This window comes from Corvus cornix, chromosome 1A (genome assembly GCF_000738735.6).
Source record: "Corvus cornix cornix isolate S_Up_H32 chromosome 1A, ASM73873v5, whole genome shotgun sequence".
Classification (NCBI taxonomy): domain Eukaryota; kingdom Metazoa; phylum Chordata; class Aves; order Passeriformes; family Corvidae; genus Corvus; species Corvus cornix.
In genome coordinates, this window is record NC_047057.1 from 38650390 (window position 1) to 38669762 (window position 19373).

Genomic DNA, 19373 nt, shown 5'->3' on the forward strand with positions numbered 1-19373 from the left:
TACAGGTGATCCTGCTTTGTCTGGAAAGCTTGGACTGGAGACTTCCCATACCTAAAGGGATTCAAATTGTTTCATCTAATACATTCAGATACATGTTCACTGTATCTGAAAACTGAAATGCCACATCAGTAATTGCAGACACATCTGGTGGTGATGGTCTCAGAAACATCCCAGTTGCCCCCTTAGCTATGGACAAGTCGTTCAATTGCCTTTTTAGGTTTGGATGGAGAGCTACATCGGGTCTAAATTTTGCCTAACTGCCTGCAGATACAATAAAGTAGGAACTCTGGGCTCTAATCTTCCTCAGTTCTTATTTTTTTAACAGCTTCTTTTTCTCGCCTCTGTTTGCAGTGAAAGGCAGAATCCATGATAAAGGGAGAAACTGCATCTGAGATTGCAGTCTAGTGAAGCACACATACACTCGTACTAAAAAATCTTAAGGTATCAGATGCTTGTTTTGTACTCTAGACACTAAAAGGATGCAATGAATTCACCATATACCCTCATATTTACTAAGACATTTTCATACACTAAATGTAAATATAAGCTGTAAAGCAATTACATACACTTAGACTCGTATATTTAACTCAACAGGACACTTTAAAAAGTTTGGCAAATTCAGAAAAGTTAGTTCTTCAGAAAAAGCTGGGAAAGCAAACAAATGCTCAGAGACAAAGTGCATGGCAAATTCTCTCATTTGCTACAAATGACAGCTGTTAAAACAAACAAACAAAAAAACCTTGAGCCAATTAACAAGTCTTTTGTAACAGATGTTTCTACAGTAAGTATTAGTGGTTTTTATTTCTGTAGTTCTACTATGAACAGAACGTTAAAAATGCACATCTGATGCATAAAAAAAATTCCTCTGAACTCCAAATTAATATTGCAGATTTGGTAAATTATGACTTTTATTACTTTGAAATCTCTAATGTAAATGCAAACCAACCATGCTTTAAAGTGATGATGAAAACACTAGGAAAATGTATTATTCATCTCTATTCTCATCTTGTGAAATTTATTTTGTGTGCGTTCTTTGTCCAAAGGTCACTGGCAACATGAATATAAGTAGTCACACTGTAAATAGCATTATGTGCCTATCAATCAAGATTTAATCTAAGATTTCTAACTATTCATAAGATCTTAAAATGAGGCGAGCATCTACAATCTAAGATCTTGTCTCCTCCACTTTTGGAGAACTGAAGGTTGGTAGGAAATGAAGAAAGGGAAGGAGAAAAGGAGGGACATCCCCGTTCTGACCAAGAGTTGACCTAAAAGCAGATGAATATTTTTTAACATAAATTCCTATTTACAAATCTGGTTTATATTCCTTAATATTTTTTAACTTTGAGTTTTAACCCACATTTAAAATATCTAATCATTACTATAAAAGTGAATGATTTGTCATGAGCAATGAAGAGATAGTTCATTTGAGAGTCTCCCTCTAAAAGAGGAATTCTTTTTACAGTCTGTGGAAATCCAGGATGGAAAAACAGTAAGTAAAGAAGTAATCCATAACAATGCCAATGGTTTCTTTCATACTGGTGAAAAAGTAACTGCTGCCAAAGACATCTACCAACATCAGTTCTTCGTCCAAGATTGAAATCAAACACTCACTTCAATGCAGTATTTCAAACACAGTTTTAAAATTTACTTCTTGCACATGATCTCAGGCAGCTTGCATTACCTTTTAACAGTATATACTTCGCTAATAAATCAAATTATTAGTGAACACTCTGCAAACCACTGCAGAGTGACATAAATCAGTATTGCTCCAGAAAACTGGTCATGTTCCCTTTTTGTTCTGTCTACAAAAGTGATTGTGTGGATGGTAGTAATGCAGGACAGAGTGTGATCTACGTGAAAAAAAACAAGGAGAAAGCGAAGATTTCTCTCATTCCATATGAGCTCCTTCATCTGATTCACTGCACAGACTAACACACAGACATGCACCTGCGACAAGAGAATATACAAGGACAGAAAAGGCAGCTGAGACCATTTCAATTAATGAAACCATTTACTGCCAATTAAATCTCTGTCAAACTAGGATGCAAGGAACTTGGCTAACTCTCCTCTTTGGTCCTGGCTCACATTGGTATGTCATCTGGCCAACAGAGAGATTACATAAACAAGCTGGTCATCGGGCTTTAAATAAATAGAATTGTCTGTGTTTACAAGTGTCTGACAAAGTTTTCCAGATATTAAACCAACCCTACTATTACAAATTTGCTGGTTAAAATGCACTAACAAACATTGTTTTTAAACAAGTACAGACTCTGGAGTCAGCTGGACTATGAAAATGGTTCACTGGAATCCCTCGAAACACTACTTAAAAAGTTTTGCAAAAAAAAAAAAAAAAAAGTTTGCAAAAAAAATTAAAGCAAATGCCCTGGATCCAATTAGGCTGTTAGGGCTCACTGGTATATATACTGACATGAAGAATATGTGCAATTGTTTGAAATTTAACTATACAGTAGTGTGAATTATCACTACATAATTATATTCCTGCAACATTCAAGGTTAAATTTTGACTGAAATTAGGCCATCAAAATAATTTTGTTTTCATATGTAATTCAAATACGGGCTTCCTACAAAGTTTCCTGTACATTCTTCAAGATGTCAGCAAATACAACTTCACTACATGGAAGAAGGAGGTCTACTGCTGGGGTTTCCTGCCTTTTTATATATCAAGGTAGGTTCTATCTCCATCCAGCAAATCAAGTTAATTCACACCTTAAATCACATCTTGATTAACTACAGCTACTTTTCACATTCAGTACAACTCTGCACTGAGATTTGTTTGGAAATGGCAGTTACACATCTTCTGCAATGCAGACAAGGTTTCATTCAGCTCTTGAAGTGAGATAACATCTGAATGCTTAGTAACTGAAAGGCAATGGGATCCTAATACAAACCAGGAATAACTGCAGGCGTGAAAAACAGCTAATAGACAGATGAAATACCTTTCTTCCCCTCCCGTCAAAATTCCCCAAAAGCAATTTTCCCTCAGCAGTCAAGAGATACCATTTACTCGAATCACAGAATCATAGAATATGCTGAGTTGGAAAGGACCCACCAGGATCATCAAGTCCAATTCCTGGCCCTAAGGACACCCCAAGCATCATACCATGTGACTGAGAGCGTTATCCAAGCACTTCTTGAACTCTGTCAGGCTTGGTGCTGTGACCACTTCCCTGGGGAGCCTGTTCCAGTGCCCAGCCACCCTCTGGGTGAAGAGTTTTTTGTTGATATCCAACCTAAACCTCTCCTGACTCAGCTTTATGCCATTCCCTTGGGTCCTGTCACTGGTCACAAGAGTAAAGAGACCAACAGCTGCCCTTCCACCTCCCCTTGTGAGGATGTTGAAAGTCCGCAATGAGATCTCCCATCAGCCTCCTCTTCTCCAGGCCAAACAGACCAAGCAACCTCAGCCGCTCCTCATACGGCTCCCCCTCCAGACCCTTCATCATGCTTGCAGCCTTATTTGGATGCCGTCTAACAGATTCACGTCTTTTATACATTGTGGCACCCAAACCTGCGCACAAGACTTGAGGTGAGGCCACCCCAGTGCAGAGCACAGTGGGACAATCCCTGCCCTCACCTGGCTGGCGATGCTGTGCCTGATGCCCCCCCAAGACAGGGTTGGCCCTCCTGGCTGCCAGGGCACTGATGACTTGTGTTCAACTTGCCATCAACCAGGACCCCCAGGTCTCTTTCTGCACTGCCTCTTCCCAGTCTACACACACAACCAGAATTGCCCCTTCCCACGTGCAGGATTTGGCACCTGCCCTTGTTAAACTGCATACAGTTGGTGGTTGCCCAATTCTCTAATTTGTCACGGTCTATCTACAGGGCCTCTCTGCCCTTGAGGGAGTTGACAGTTCCTCTCAATTGCATCATCCCTTTGAAAACGTTTAGAGATGTTTTTCATGGAAATGCAACACAAATTCAACTTTGAACAAAAATGCTTTAACGTCCAAGGAGGGGAAAAAAACCTCCAGTCATTCTTTCCAGAAGCCCTCAAAATGCTTTCAATAAGGTTCAAGCAGAAATTCTAATTCAACTACTTGCACCTCTTATAACTGTGCATTTTCTAGATCTCTTCTTGAATAGAATACTTGTACATACAAAACCACCTTAGGCTCCTTCCCCTTCCCTTATCCTCCCATCTGCCAAGATTTTACATCTATTTCCAAGAGTCACCGTATTTTTGACTTGTGTGGATTTCCTAGGGATGACTTTAAATACTCTTTACTCACTCAATAAATCTCTTTTATAAGCAGACATTCTAAAAATGAGCTTTTATTTCTAAAACTCTTAAGAAAGCATGAATGGTTATAAGACTGGAAGGGACATTATATTACAAATATTAAATGCTTACATAAAAGTATTTTTATGTAATATCTTCTCCTGTTAAATTGTAGCATATTGTTTTCATGCTGATTGATAAACATAAGACATATTTTTAAATTAAGACTATAATATGTTTACAATGTTCCAGAGGTTTCAAAATTATTACTTATAACTTGTAAAGAAATAAAAACCACGTTATTAATTACAGATGAAAATTTTCTCAAAAAAAAAAAAAAAGGGAGACAAGAACATGGGAAAAAATGAAAGAAGTAGTGAAAATTTTATTCCCACATAGTGATCAGCCTGTGTAGTGAGCTAAACCCCAAACGCAGGGGAGGTGTGCGGCAGGGAAGAACTGAAAAAAATAAAGAAAACCAGATTGGAATAACGTACTTCAGTCAGGGAAAAGTTCAATGTCCTTAACTCAGTTCACTCACTTATGAGAACCTTAACATTATTTTTTACAGCCTCATTCACTACCTTTAAGTAATATGCAATTAATAGAACTTCAAACAAGAACTAAGAGATGTGCTAAAATGCCTGGGTTCAAGTGATAGATATTATCCTTGCCAAGCCAAGGCAGCTATGACTCATCCACCTGTTCACACAGAGCCAGGCAGCCATGCAGAAACACTGCAAGGATACCTAGGGAATCAATCAGAGTTCTAACAGAAAGGTAAGTACCCTCAATTCGTACCTATGAAGAAATCTATGAAGGACACTAGGTGAGAGAAAATAATTAAAGAAATACCTGCAGGTAACACAAGTAACTCCCAGGTAAGTCAAGCATCTGTCAGAAGAAAACAGCTCCCAGAAGTAAGAAAACCAAAACCACACATTTAAACACATGAACAGAGCTTTTCTTTTACTCGTTATTCTCTATTTCTATACCCAAGCAATATTCAACACTCAAGTCAGAAAAAGAGTTCAGGACAAGCAGTTAGGCACTCAGAACAAAAGCTGTGAAGGAGCTGATTAGATCAGGCTGAAAAAGCCTGACTAGATCTCAAGTGACTCACAGAAAAAGCAGAGCTGGAAAAATGACCAGAAAAACAATGTGGTATCCCTAAGAAATAAGAATCTGTAGGCTCCCCTCAGACAAAAGTATCTGAAATCATCCAAGGGCTGAACTACAGCTCAAAGCAGTGTTTTCAGAGCCGGAAACCTAGGTCTGTGTTGCATACCCCAACGTGTTGATTAAAGGTATGCAGTTGTTTTTGAGCTAGCAAAGGCTAGTAATGTCCTTGTAGCACTACACAGGCAGCCAAAACTGGTGCTGGGATGTTCATATTATATAAAGGGACTGGCTCCTGGTACATTATTCCTCAAACAGTCCCTGAGTATGACGTAAGAGAGCATTAGGTAGCATGAACCAAAACCATGCCAGAAAATGTTGCTAATAATTAAGCCACAGGCACTATCAGCAGTGCAGCAGTTGAGCTCACACCCAGGTCTTGCACCTTTTAACAGTATAAACACAGCCAGACTGTCTCCACCAAACAACTCTGAATTACGGATTCTTCCTCCCTCCTGAGCCACCACATTAATTACACCAGACTGCAAGGATGTAGAGATGAAGAAGCAGGCTCTCCCACCCCCGCCATCCTCCCACCACCATGGAACTGGAATATGCAGCTTCCAAACGCACCAGAACATCTGAGTAACTACTGCTATGATATTCTCTAACTTGGTATTAATAACATGAATGTATGATACATGTTACAAAATGTCTGAAACTATTCCTATGTGTATTTGTGCAGAGTATACATTTCTGCTCATCTTTCTGCAATACTAAGCAAGTTGTCTCCCCTCTCCACCTGGCACAAGGACACTCAGCAGCAGGGATCCTCTTGGTCCATGTTGGTTCCCGCAGAAAAGAACCTCCTCCCTCTCTGTACACACCCAGCAGGTACTCGTAACTGTTACCTAGGTTTCAGACTTGCGTCTGGCATGAAAGCAGTATTAAATAAAATTCTCTCTCTAGAGTAGAAGCGCAGAAAAGTGCAGGAATCAGGAGTATTACCATACCTTACAGAAGTTTTTGGTATTAGGCAGGTTGCAAAATCTATTTGTACAAGTAGATATGTCAGGAAGATCCTCCTTTTCAATAAATTTGTACGTGCTCAAAGACTCTTCTTGCCAAAGAAACCTCAGCTACAGTGTATCATTATACTTCCAGAATCACTTTTCTTTTTTCCCCACAAAAAAAAAATCAAGACTGGGAGGAGATACCCACTGTAACCTAGCTGACTTTAAGCCATGCCAGTCCAAAACACAAAACAGGTGGGGAGAAAAAATAAATTCCTTTACATGAGGCCCCTTTAGACTGCTCAAAACATTAGCTGGGCATTTGAGAAACTGCTTCCTATTCCTTACATCTGTATAGAAGTTACAAAAAAGACTCCAGACCTGTGTGACAACAGCTAATGCTGGTGTAATTCTGGAGCACAGCTTCATGAACTCCACAGTGAAAGAAATAAACAGGGCACCAACAAAACAAGTATCTGTTCATACAGGCTGAGTACATAGCAGCAAGATCTGTAGACAATAAAAAAATGGAATAAAAGTAAACAAAGGTCCCAGAAAATGAAATCCTAGCAGAAGGATCAAAGTTAAGAGAAACTACAAGGAAGAGTAATCTAATAATAAGTAACTAATCATAAGTTACACACTTTGCTTCACACTTGCTCTGCATAAGGATCTAAAAACCACCTGAAGAGCAGGCAGTGCTGAAAACCCTGCAGGTTCCTAGGCACAACTGTGAATCTAAAGTAAGAACAAAAAGTCTTCACAGATATAGGCTTGATTCAGCTTTCGTTTTCATGCGCGTCCTGTGACTAATAGCTGCGTACACATACACAGGCACACAAAATCAAATATTCAATTTTAAGAGACTTCATGGGTACATTTAGCTTTATTTACTGGGAGTGAATGCATTCATCAAACAAAATTTTAAGCTTAAGCCACTTATCCACTAAATTAAACTTTACTGAGCACAAATGTTAAAACCTTAATAATTTTTTATTTCTTTCTAAGAAAAGCAAAGTTTGCCATAAAAGGTAATCAAATTTATGCTGACAGTGATCAAGCACTGAACACAAATTATGCCTTCCACAAACAAATGGAAAGATTTCTCCTCTTGGTCAGTTGTCAGAAGACAGATCTTGATAGTCATTATCAGCATTTCCCTCCAAGAGCAGAAGTCAGGCAACTCAAAGTAGGGATGCCCAAGCTGCATCCTCAAGGCTACGTGCTGCTAGCCAAGCAACTTTAGATGGCTCATAGGCAATTTACGGCCACCCTCTTTCCCTTTGGTCTCACATTAGTAACTGCTAGCTCTCAGCTTCCTCATTTCTCATGGGCAAAAAGGACCACAGTTTCACTTGAAAGCGCTTTCCAAAGCAGCAGTATTGGATAGTGCATGTGCAATACAGCTGAATCAGATTTGCTGAGCATGTGCAGATCCTCTGGCACAGTAAAACCCACTGAACACGCATGGATCAGCAGCACTATACCAATAGACACACATATACTAAATTTGCTCACATGGCAGGAGAGGAGGAAGATTTTGGCAGAAAAATCATGCTGCTACAACAGTGTCTTCTGACATAGCTCATTCCCATGAGAAATCTACTAAAAACACAAATCCATACAATGTAACTAAAAACTAGCAATCTAATTTTTTCAAAACAAATCCTTGTAGTGTAGTCAAAGCCTCCAGTTATACCAGACAAGAACACCATACAACATTTTTACTCCTAAAGTCAGAAGTTACCTTGATGATTAAACAGTTACCATATAGAGTGGGGGGTTTTCCAGCCTCCAATAATACACACAGAAAAAAAGCATTTAAAGCAAATCAAGACTGCAAATTCAACCAATTCAGAACAGGTCAGAACGTCCTAGACTTATGCAACTTTCATTCAAACCCATGATACTGCCCTTCCTGACATATTTTTCCACAACATCTCCTAAGTGGAACACAAGGAACAGTACTCAGTGAGTAATGTTCAGTATTTTGCATTTGCTAGCTCTTCACCACATGGACATGTGCCTTAATTACTGTTATTAACATACTCAAACTGCTCTGAATATAGGCCCATATTGCTAGAAATTACTTGAGTGATTTGTCTGATCATGTGTGACCATGAAAACACAAAATTCCTGTGTTCCTGTTTTCCTTACACAGATCACAGAAATCATCTGGGTCTCCCACACCACAGGAGCCATGGTAACTGAAAAACCTGGTTCATGTCATGACCTGTACAGGGCAGCAAATTTCCTCCAACTATTGTCACTTTAAAAACACTGCACAAACACAAAACTGACTTAAGGAAATATGTTGTAAAAATTAGTGATCTTTTAATACTTAAACAACACTGAATTTGAATACTTTTCAACTAATTTTTATGCAAACACTTTTAGCCATATAGTCGGATTTCCTCTTGAGTTCTTCTGCCTGCAGTCACTATTATTGCTTAAACGCTTTGTGAATACTAATGACTACTTTCATATCATCTCTGTGAAGTGCATCACACTCCACTTACAAATAGAAGACCCAAGATGAGTATTACCCGGTAGTTAATTCTCAAATATTAGAATCATACAACCTGATTTGGCAGAATTACTTATGACTTCACAAACTCAAACATACGTTACCCTAATTTATGTATTTTAATCCCATTTACTTTCTTACTTTTAAAAATAATACCAATATTATAATCATGTTATTATGCAAAATAATTCCTGGCCTAACATCTAAAGAAATGTAGTGCTGAGAAGAAAACATGTTTAATACATTTGGGCATGCATAGTGTAGCACAACCACATTTTCTCTATGGATGGAAATTAACATCAAGCACAACACAGCAATACACTTACAAAAGATGAATTATTACTCTGGAATGCATGCACAGTTCTTCTTTGCAAGAACTACATGAAACCTAGATGCCAGACACCTTTGAAAAGCTGTGGTCATGTATGAATGGGCATGTGTATTACTACCACATACTTTGGATAATGAGAGTAATTGTAAAATGATGTTGTATGACATTACACTGCTGTGCAAAATGAAAAGCCAGAAGAGGCAAAATAGGAAAAAAGTGCAACTTGAGTTGACTGGCTTATTTGGCAGTATATTCTTGGCAAAAGATTCAAGTACAAAACTCTGGGGAAGCTTGTGTCAAGCATGTTTTCAGCTGTCATTCTGAAAGGAGATGCATGTAACAAATTCAGATCCCTGCATTTCTCACAGTTTGCCACAAAGCTAAGAAGGAATTTTTTTCCTTACCTTTATTAACTGCTTTCAACAAAGCTTATAAGGTGCCTCTATTAAACGTTTATAGTTTTGTAACACTGATATATATCATTGCTTCCAAAAATTTCAATGTGTTAGGTCACATTTAAAGAAAAGAATAGTATTTAAGCAAACAGAACTACAAACCACACTTCTGTAGAAATATCTTTGGACCATGTTCCTTTTAGAAAGTGCCTGCAATGTTTTGGTGAAACATTAAGACTTTTTATAAAAAAAGGTTAAAAAAAAGATCTGATGTGGTTTTCCTCCAATTTTCAAAGGCTTTTGAATGACTTACAACTAAATGCACAAGGCATAACTAAATGGTCATGTTAATAAATCAAGCTTAGATGACTTCACCAGCCACCTAACCTATTCACTACTGAAGTTAATACAATAAACCCAACCTACTGTGACACAATTTCATAACTGTTTCATTAATGCTGATTATGTAGACATTTCATCCCATCCTCACTTCCAATCAACAAGGATTCTTTCAAAGGTCCTGGGTAATTTCTACACCAAACGGAATGATTATTCAAGCTTCTATCAGAATCTCTTAGAGAGAACAAAAACCTGCATTGCTGTTACAGAGAGGAGTGAGAGCAATCCAAGACATGGCAATACTATTGTGTATGTAAGTCAGTGCTCCGAGCTGAAAACTAGGGCAGCTTTGCCTTTCGTTGTCTTGGATTAACAGCTCCACAGGAATTCAGTACTAGGATCAAGCTTTAGCCTGTCTGCTAATGCACATAATTTGTACTTACTGCAAGAATATAATACAACTTACAGTCTAACAAGGCTAAGTGCTACAAATGAAGTGACATTTTTTTGTCTAGCAAATCCATTCTGTATTGGTGACTGCAATTCAGTGTGGATGTTTAACTGCCTAAAATGTATCTCACAAAGCTGTATCTTGTATAAAATAATTTTGTAAGATTTAAGATCTTAATTTCTTGATCATATAGATTCTAAGAGCATTACAGGGAGACCAAGAAATGTGCATTACAATTGCATACACAAAGCAAGTTAATGGTTGGAACAAAATGATTGTTATTTCCAACTGAAGTGCAAGGATCTTGAATGACGCCCTGCGCTTTGCAGGAATATATAATATGCAATTAGGTACAGCAAAACAGTTGTCATGGCTTTAAAATAAGAGTGAGTCATGTTTCATACTGGGGTCCCAGGCTTCATAATGCTTGAGAAGAAAATTCCCTCACCAGTTTCATACCAGCACTACAAATACCAAGGCAGGTTTCTAGCAGATGACTGCACAGAGATCTTTGCAAATCAGTACAGATACAAAACATAATAGTAACTGCGATAGTTATGGACAAATTTTGCTTCTGTATGACAATAATAAAGATCAGCATTCCCTTTCTACAGTAAGATACTCTAAATCATTCTAGTATTTATAAATCATTACCTTTCACTTGAAGGATTTGGAGTATTAATTTCACAGAGGTTGAAGTTCATTATCTAAGTCACTCAGAATTTCCTCTTTCCATGCTCACAGGCACAGAAATCAGTATTTCTCACTCTATTGATTCCTGTTTCCATGTTATGTTAGTAGCAAAAATCATCCTGACATGTTTGGTTCAAGTTTTCCAGGGAAAGGAGAGGATTCAGCTCATCTAGCAAGACCCTTTTTGTCCTCAGTGAGGAGAAAAACACACATCTTAGAACACAATAAACCCCACCCTCATGCCAAAGACAAAAGTAATTTTGAAGATCTCAAACACCTTTGGTCTCTTGATGCTTTTGATAATACACATTTACTCAACTCCCATATCTCAAATGTCAGTTATTCACAGCTGATAAATTTTTTGCAGTGTACTCATTCAGTACACTGTGCTGTGCACAACTAGCATTTACAGACACTACAACATTTGAAATAAAATGCAAGCAGAAAGGAATCAAAGATAACAAAGCAAACGATTTCAAACTCTTTCCAAGGTATTGAGAATGATACTTCTGTATTATTATAGCATAACTGCCAAAAAGCAGCCAGTTGTAATTTGAAGGTTTTAATGGATAGAGGACCTATCCATTTGTCTCCCACTGCAAGGCTTTACATTAGCTTTGAATTAATCTTCTCAGCCTTCCCAATTGGCTCTCCAATTTCCCAAGAACACCGTAAGGTGACATACACATCACAACATGCTACCATGCTCAGATACCACTTTTGTCATGACACACAGGCAATGTTAACCCTACTGCCACAAGATTACATGAAGAAGGGCACATATTTGGGGAATATTTTAGGAGGCCAGATCCACAAACAACTGAATTCCAAGAGGCACATAACCACGGTATCAGTAAACCTGAATGCTTTGATACAAAAGCCTAGCATATGCTGGTTTTTGGCAGGGGTTCTTTGAGTATTAGCTAATAGTAATGTCTTTTCCACATTCTGGAACGCAGCAAGTCTTCTAAAAGACTTAAAAATAAATCATCATTAAACGAATTGTTTTTTCCTGCCACATCTTGTAGGTTTTTTTGATGCAAGCTTTCCTTATAGCACATAAATACTAACTCCATTTTCAATTAAGAAATGTTCGCTACTTTGAATATATCATTTCTATCCACCTGCAAGAAAGACATTGCTATCAAATAGTTTTGCACTACTTTCAATTTTGCCATCTCTGCTAAACAAGAGTTAGATTTCTACAATTACCAGACTCCAAAGATTTCCAGTTAAAGTAGAAACTTAAGAAACTTTTAAGTAGTAGTTTTAACTATGCTTGTCCTTAGCATTGCAGATTTGTAGCTCATTTGTAAGAGCTCTAAGCTTACTGATACAGGACTTATCACCCTCAGTCTGCATCCCCATACACATCACCAGAGTAGCCCACAGCTCTGCAACTCACAAGATTAGAACAACTGAAGTGCAGCTAAGAACAGGAGGAAAATCAAGCAAGAAGGTCAGAGCCAGATATAACACTTGTGTCTGGAAGTGGATTTAATGTTGATTCACCTGGTGAGGTGTGGCTTTCCACACTCTCTTTTGCTAAAGTGAAATAACAAATTCTTTGATTTTAATAGTTTTTCAGTGCTTGTAACATTGCCAGACCTACCATTTTCCACATTGCCAATATAAAATAATTCAGAAGATGATTTCAGTCAAATAGCTCTGCTTCAGGGAAAATACTCAAGTCTGCTATATTTTTAGATCTATTCTTAAACAAACCTGGGATGTCTGTGCTTTGGATCAAGAACTTAAAATTTAGCCAGAGTTTTCAAAAAATGTACATATTGCCTGAGAAAATGAGAACTGCCATCTCTGATAATATTAAAACAGAACTGAAAAATCAGATTAAGGATTGGAAAGAAAACCTTATTCAGCAACACATTTCATCATCAAATATTAAGTCAATATCATATTCACAATAATTACGTATTTACAAATTCCATTAAATGACAATAAGAATGGACAAATGGGGGGAAAATAGCTGTAACTACAGAAAAGTATTTATTCTGCTTAGTACACAGAAGTAAAATATGTATTAGTCAATGGCACCTTAAAATGAGTTCTTACAACTACAGCATAAGCTCTACTTTTAAAAAGATTATTAGTCTTGCACATAGTAGAATCAGAAGGAAATTAAGTAATCAAAGCCAAAATAACACTGCTGTCAAATTCTGTTCAAAATGGGCAAGTTCTAAGTCTTCTAATAAAAAGCGAGTTGACAGACCCAGTAATAAACCGATTAAGTCTCAGTGGCTACAACTTTCTAAGGTTCCACCTGTTCTGTACATGTCCCACCCTGGGCCTCTGCCCAATCCAAAACCCAGAACTCTCTTCTGTACTGTCAGTAACAGGACACTCCTGCTGTGCTCTGTCAACAAATAAGTAGTGCCTGTTGGAATACAGAGATGACAAACTTGGAAACATGCAGGATACAATTAATACAGACAGTTTGGTAAATAAAAACTGAGATTGCTGGTCAAGAAGAATAGAAAATATGGATGGAAAAAAGGGGGCATGGGAATATAGCCAAAATATTATACAGTAATACCACTAGGGGAAACTAAAAATGACAACTTTCGGAATATCAGCTGAAAAAGTGAAAACAGAGTGAACACTGTAAGAAGTCTAACAAACAACTTGGAAAAAAGCATAAAAACTTTTCAGAATGATGACTCCTGACGAATCTGCAAAGACAACAGATCCGGTTATATGAGGCATACAAAGAGGAGACAGTTGCTTTGCAGAAATATTTTTGTTGATGTTCACCAGGGAAAAGAATGGTAAGAGTGTCACATCAGAGCACTCCCTCTGGAGAAGGGCCTATTTACAGCAGAAGCACTGTTAGAATGTGAAAACAAATTAATAAAATAAATTTTAAAATGTTACCTGCCAGAATTATACAGTTATTTTACTCCTTGAGCTTTGACGAAACTATGGATGGTACTGAAAAATGTAATAGCTACTACTTGACATCAAATATAACTTCTCTAAAAAATTTAAAATTTAAAATATCACTTCTCTAAAATATAAAACTGCCCTAGTACCACCGGGTAACCTAAACATCATCCTCAAGAAGATTCTGAAACAAACAGAGAACTACAGAAGAGTAAACTTGATATTTATATTGGATAAAGTGTTGCTACTAAATCTAGAGCAATTAGGGAATAACTGAGTAAATATGATACCATGTTGAAGAGTCACCAGGGCATTTGTGGAATAGTTGCACTTCACAAATCTAATACAGCTCTTTTAAGTTATAGAAACATGTCCAGGACAGAAATTTGATTGACAGCATAGTGCATTTCAAAGACACCCCCTAAAGACTCTTAAAGAAAGTAATCTCTTAGAATAAAAGCAAATGTCCTTTTGTGAATAAATCACTGGTGAAAAGGCAGGAAATAATGGTGGACCCTGATGGTCAGCTTTCACAGTGGATGGAAAAACCAACCAAGGAGTGTCACAGGAACCTGTGCTGGAACCTGTATTTGGGGAGGAGATGTCCACAGATGCTATTGAGAACAGAAAAGATACAGATCAACTGTAAAAACATGCAGGACTCCTTTACTGGGAGTGACTGGAAGGTAAAACAGGAGATTAAATTTAATGTACATAAGCATAGTGTACATAAGTGAAACAAAAGGTGAACATGTTTCTAAATTTACACAGGCATCAACCTCTGACCTTGTTATTCTCATTCACAGATAACTCCAAAATGTTATGTTTGATTAGGCATACACAACATAAACAGTAAATTCAGTGCTCAGGAGACAAATAGACAGGCATCAGGAGTTATTAGGAAAGAAACTGAGAAAAAACAAACCCCACCACTAAACCACTCTAGGACTGCATGCTGTACTGAATGTTTTATTGGTTCTGGTTTTGGGTACCAAACAAAACAGAGTCAAACTGGAAAGTATAGAACATTACTGAGTAACTCCTATATGAGAAACAACCGAGTAAAATAGAATTCTTCAGCCTAGGGAACAGGCAGCTGAGAGAAGCCATCCTCTCTCTGCAGCACTCAGTTACATAAAGAGGAAGCAGTTCCCCATGTCCTCCACTGGGCCATCTTGCTGAAATCATATCAAAACAGATGGAAAATGACAGATTCAACTTCAGCAAAAGGAGACTGATCTTGACATTCCAGGTAATTAAGCTGTAGACTTCTCTGCCCCAGGCTCTTCTCAATGTTAAAAGCAACCATGAGCATGTAAAAGACTGGGCAAAATTTTAGAAGGAAAGTGCATCAAGATCCACCAATCCAGACATGCCCCCTGTCTTTATGGGTGGTTAGAAAACTACCCATGATCACCACATGGTTGGTTTGTTTGCATGTTTTTCTCCCTGCGCATGTCCTGTTGCCTCTGTTGGGCTGGATGGCCTCAGTTTGTACAGCTGGGTTTGTACATGCTGTTAGGTAACAGAAGGAGAAACAAGACTGCTTAAAGAGACTTAGGGCACTCAGGAAGGAGACAGAACATTTGCCACAGGTGGTACAGTATGAAGGAGGGGTGTACTGGGCATAATTGGCAATGTTTTGATGTCAGGGGGAAAGGACTGCAGGAATGAGTGTGTTCAGGGGACTGGAGAGCAATAAAAAGAGAGAAAAGGTTTCACAGAGGCAAGGGGTGTTTTCCCTAGGTGTTTGTGTGTTGCTTTCAATCCCAGAATCAGTAATTAGAAGTTAATTGACAAAATAAATTAGGATAGTGTGTCCTGATTTAAAAGTCTACCTCCAGTTAATTGAATATTCTAAACCTGTCAGTATTTTTCACTTGAATAATTTTTATCCCAGTTTCTCTTCCCCTCACTGAATAGTTAGTTCTACGACGAACATCAAAACTATTACCTTCAATGCCTCTACAGAAAGAGAAGATTCTATTGCCAGAATCTTCACCTCAGTAGTGTTACGTTTGAGGAATGCAACCTCATACTCTGCTTTCAGTAATGTGTCAACTCCTGAACTTCAGGGTTTTTTCATGTAGAGTATAATCTACTACTATGAAAGACAAAGAAGAAGGCATATGAGTTTTAAATCTGAGTAAAATACCAAAATGAACAATGTTAAGATCCCACCTGGAGTAAGTATGAGCCAGAGGTATCTGCACTGGAACTCTCATTTTGTATCGTATTCTGTTGAGTAATAGCATCCTCTTTCTTTCGTTCCTTCTGCCCTGCTTCATCATCTTCATACTCATCAAGGCTCTAAAATGAAAAATATTTAGTTATCAGTTATAGTCTTTGTATGTTGCTTCACATGCTTTCCGCATTTCACAAAATTAATGCATCAGTGAATATTTTCAAATATTAATTTCATATTTCAGTGAAGTTTAATGTTTAAATGCTTTTCTTTCCAACTAACAGCTTTTTCTTCATCACAAAAGTAAGAAATAATCAAAACAAGATCCAATTTGATAAAGGTTTAGACAATGCTGTGCAAGTTCAGTGCTAATCCTGCTGCGAGCAGGAGCTCAGACTATACCTGAAGTTCCTTCCATTTGAATGATTCTACAACCCTGTTTGCCATATGGAATCGTATTACCTCTACCCATTAGAGATTTTGAGGAAATTCAGAAAAGAAAAAATAAAAAAAGAGTTAATTGTACTCTTCACTCAACAGCTGATCTTTTTGACATAGTGGCATCTATTGAGGCTGAAGTATCAGTCTCAATCACCCATCTTAATTTTGCTCTCCTTGGTTTTCATTTTGTCTTTAAAAATTGACCACTGAAAATCAGTAATTTTTAACTTAATTGGACAGTCATTAATCACTAACAGTTAACATATATAATGTTTTGACTCTTCAACACTAATGTTTCATACTAGATTTGCTGAAATACTTGCTTTGAAAGGATTAAGTTTCTAAAACACTGACTGCTGTCAGGCAGAGACAGGAAAAGTAAGTAGGCAAGTAAACAAAAAAATAACTAATCAGTATTACTGCCTCTGTTCTAGCTCAAAGCTATGTTAGTGCCAGGGTAGAAATGTGAATACTCAACCAGCTTTGGGCTAAGTCAGCTATGTCTAGATCAGTCTATTAATTTAATGTCCACAAATTTACAGAAAGAAAAAAAAAAAAAAACAAAAACAATCTTATGGTTAGAAGACCAACTTGAAGCAGACAAAGCTCAGAAAAACCCCAAAACCCTGACCATGACATCACAAGCTGTTTACCAGCACCATACATTAGAACAAGAGATGTGTGAAACCTTGTTACAGAAACACAGGGAACTGATCAGTTTAAGACATCAGAAAAAGCTTCTAGATTAATGTACAGTACCTTGAGAAACAGAAAACAGGACTAGCAGAGAACAAAGATGAATGTCAAATTATTTCCGTTGAAATTTGAAATGCACAAAAAACCAAAAGTCACTATTCTGAGACCCAGATACTGACAATCTCTGTCATCATCTTACACAGAGGACACAAAACTAGTCAAAAGCATATGGTGAGAATGCTGGAATACAGTATCTTTAAATATAAAACCAGTGTTATTTGCTAGCTGAAAATAGCACTAGTATAACAAAAACTAACTCCAGCTCCTCCAAAGCAAACATTGTGGTGATACAAAACCTGGTGATAGAAAACTGACAAACCAGAAAGGGATATGGTTCCACAAGTGAACCTGAATAAAAGCCATTTAAACTCTCCACAGCAGCACTCATGACAGCAACACTAATGCAATTTCACCAGTCTACTTCTAACCAACCTTTCAATGTAACTGATGCAGACATTCTCCTATCACTTAGAAAGGCATACTTAGAAGATTATTACGGCTGAATCATTACACATTCAAAAACACTTTCAATGAGTTTTTATAATAAAATAATTACAAATATTTAATTCTTTTGCGTCCATTTATAACAAGGCGTTTAAAAAACACTGTCATGGCACATTCTAGGAAATTATCTTTAAATCAACATCCTCTACCTTTTATAAACTGTAAAACTTAAACAATTTGATAACATAAACTTAGGTCCTAATTTATCCCATTTTCGTATTAATCCATTATGAAGTGACACAATTAAGAAATAATCAGGCCCTACGGCAACGAGAAATGGAGTGATCTTCACCTCTTACAAAGCCAGCCTTGTTCAGAAAGAACTACGAGGCACACAGAAGATATCATATAAATTATAACTAATGTCATGCTGATGAAGAATGCTTGAAGAATGATACTGTGTTCAAGAAACAAGAACACTTTCAGATTGTTCTTCCAGTCTCCAAGTTGCTGTAATAGTGAATGGAAATCCCAGATAAACGCAAAGGAAAGAGAATGTTTCAAATTAGCTTGGAAAACAGCCTCTAGAATGCGTAGGAGAAATCCGACTCAAGACAGAAGAGACTAGTAATCTTCACACACCTCAAAATAACTTTGCATTTTCAAGGAACAACATTCTTTAAAGAGAAAAATGAAGCTCAAATATCAATGTTGTCGGGGAAAAAGTCTTAGTAGTGACTAAGTAGACAAGTGTACCTTTCTCCACAAATTCTCTCCTTCAGATACATGCTTCTCATAAGCTTTCCAGAGACCATGAGCATTCCACAGAAATATTTTTCTCTGAATACAATTACATCTGTAATGAAGAATGTTCTTCTCTCTTTTAATATAAGATCACCTGTTACTAACTATTCTTTTAGCAATTTTGGACAGGAACAAAATCTGGTATGAAAGTTCTAGCCACATAGTTTTAAACTAAACATTTCAGTTAGGATTTGCCAGCAATGTCCATTCCCACCCCTTCCTTCCTTCTCAGGAAGGTCCAAGATCACCAAAGTCTGCATATCAGTACCATCGAAAGGTGTTCAATCACCCCAAACAATCCATACTTCCAAAGTTAAAGGCCTTCTTCCCGCGCATGGGACAGTTGATTAAACAGCTTATGTAAATCTAATTCAGAACATATAACCTCCGTTTTAAAGGCTACTGGGGCTTGCTCCCCACTCCAGTTCCCTTCACTGGAGTAGGTGCCATGCCAGCTGACACCAGCACAAGTTTGAGTGGTTAGAACCAGAGGAGCACCAGGCTTTTATTACTTGTAAGATATGAGGTGGTAGAGTCACAAGCACAGGAGAGTCACCATCTGTGGCTGACATGGCATATTTGGCCTGGGCTGCCAAGGCCTTCCTGCCCTAAAGCAGATGCCTAGTCATTGGCAGAGCCTGTGGTTTCCCAAACACAAAGGTTACGTTCTCCTTCCAAACACGTAGACACACCAATTTACACGATGTTTACGAAGTGCAGGCTGAGCA

At 37.7% G+C, this 19373-nt stretch overlaps 1 protein-coding gene across 2 annotated transcripts in view; it reads right to left on the reverse strand.

The window, feature by feature from the left end:
• Positions 1 to 19373, reverse strand: part of PAWR (pro-apoptotic WT1 regulator) — a 76061-nt gene that overhangs the window by 19782 nt on the left and 36906 nt on the right. For both annotated transcript variants that reach the window (XM_039571355.1, XM_039571354.1), the window contains one exon: positions 16197 to 16325. In XM_039571355.1, the coding sequence (XP_039427289.1) occupies positions 16197 to 16325 (129 nt within the window). The remainder of the gene's footprint in view (positions 1 to 16196; positions 16326 to 19373) is intronic.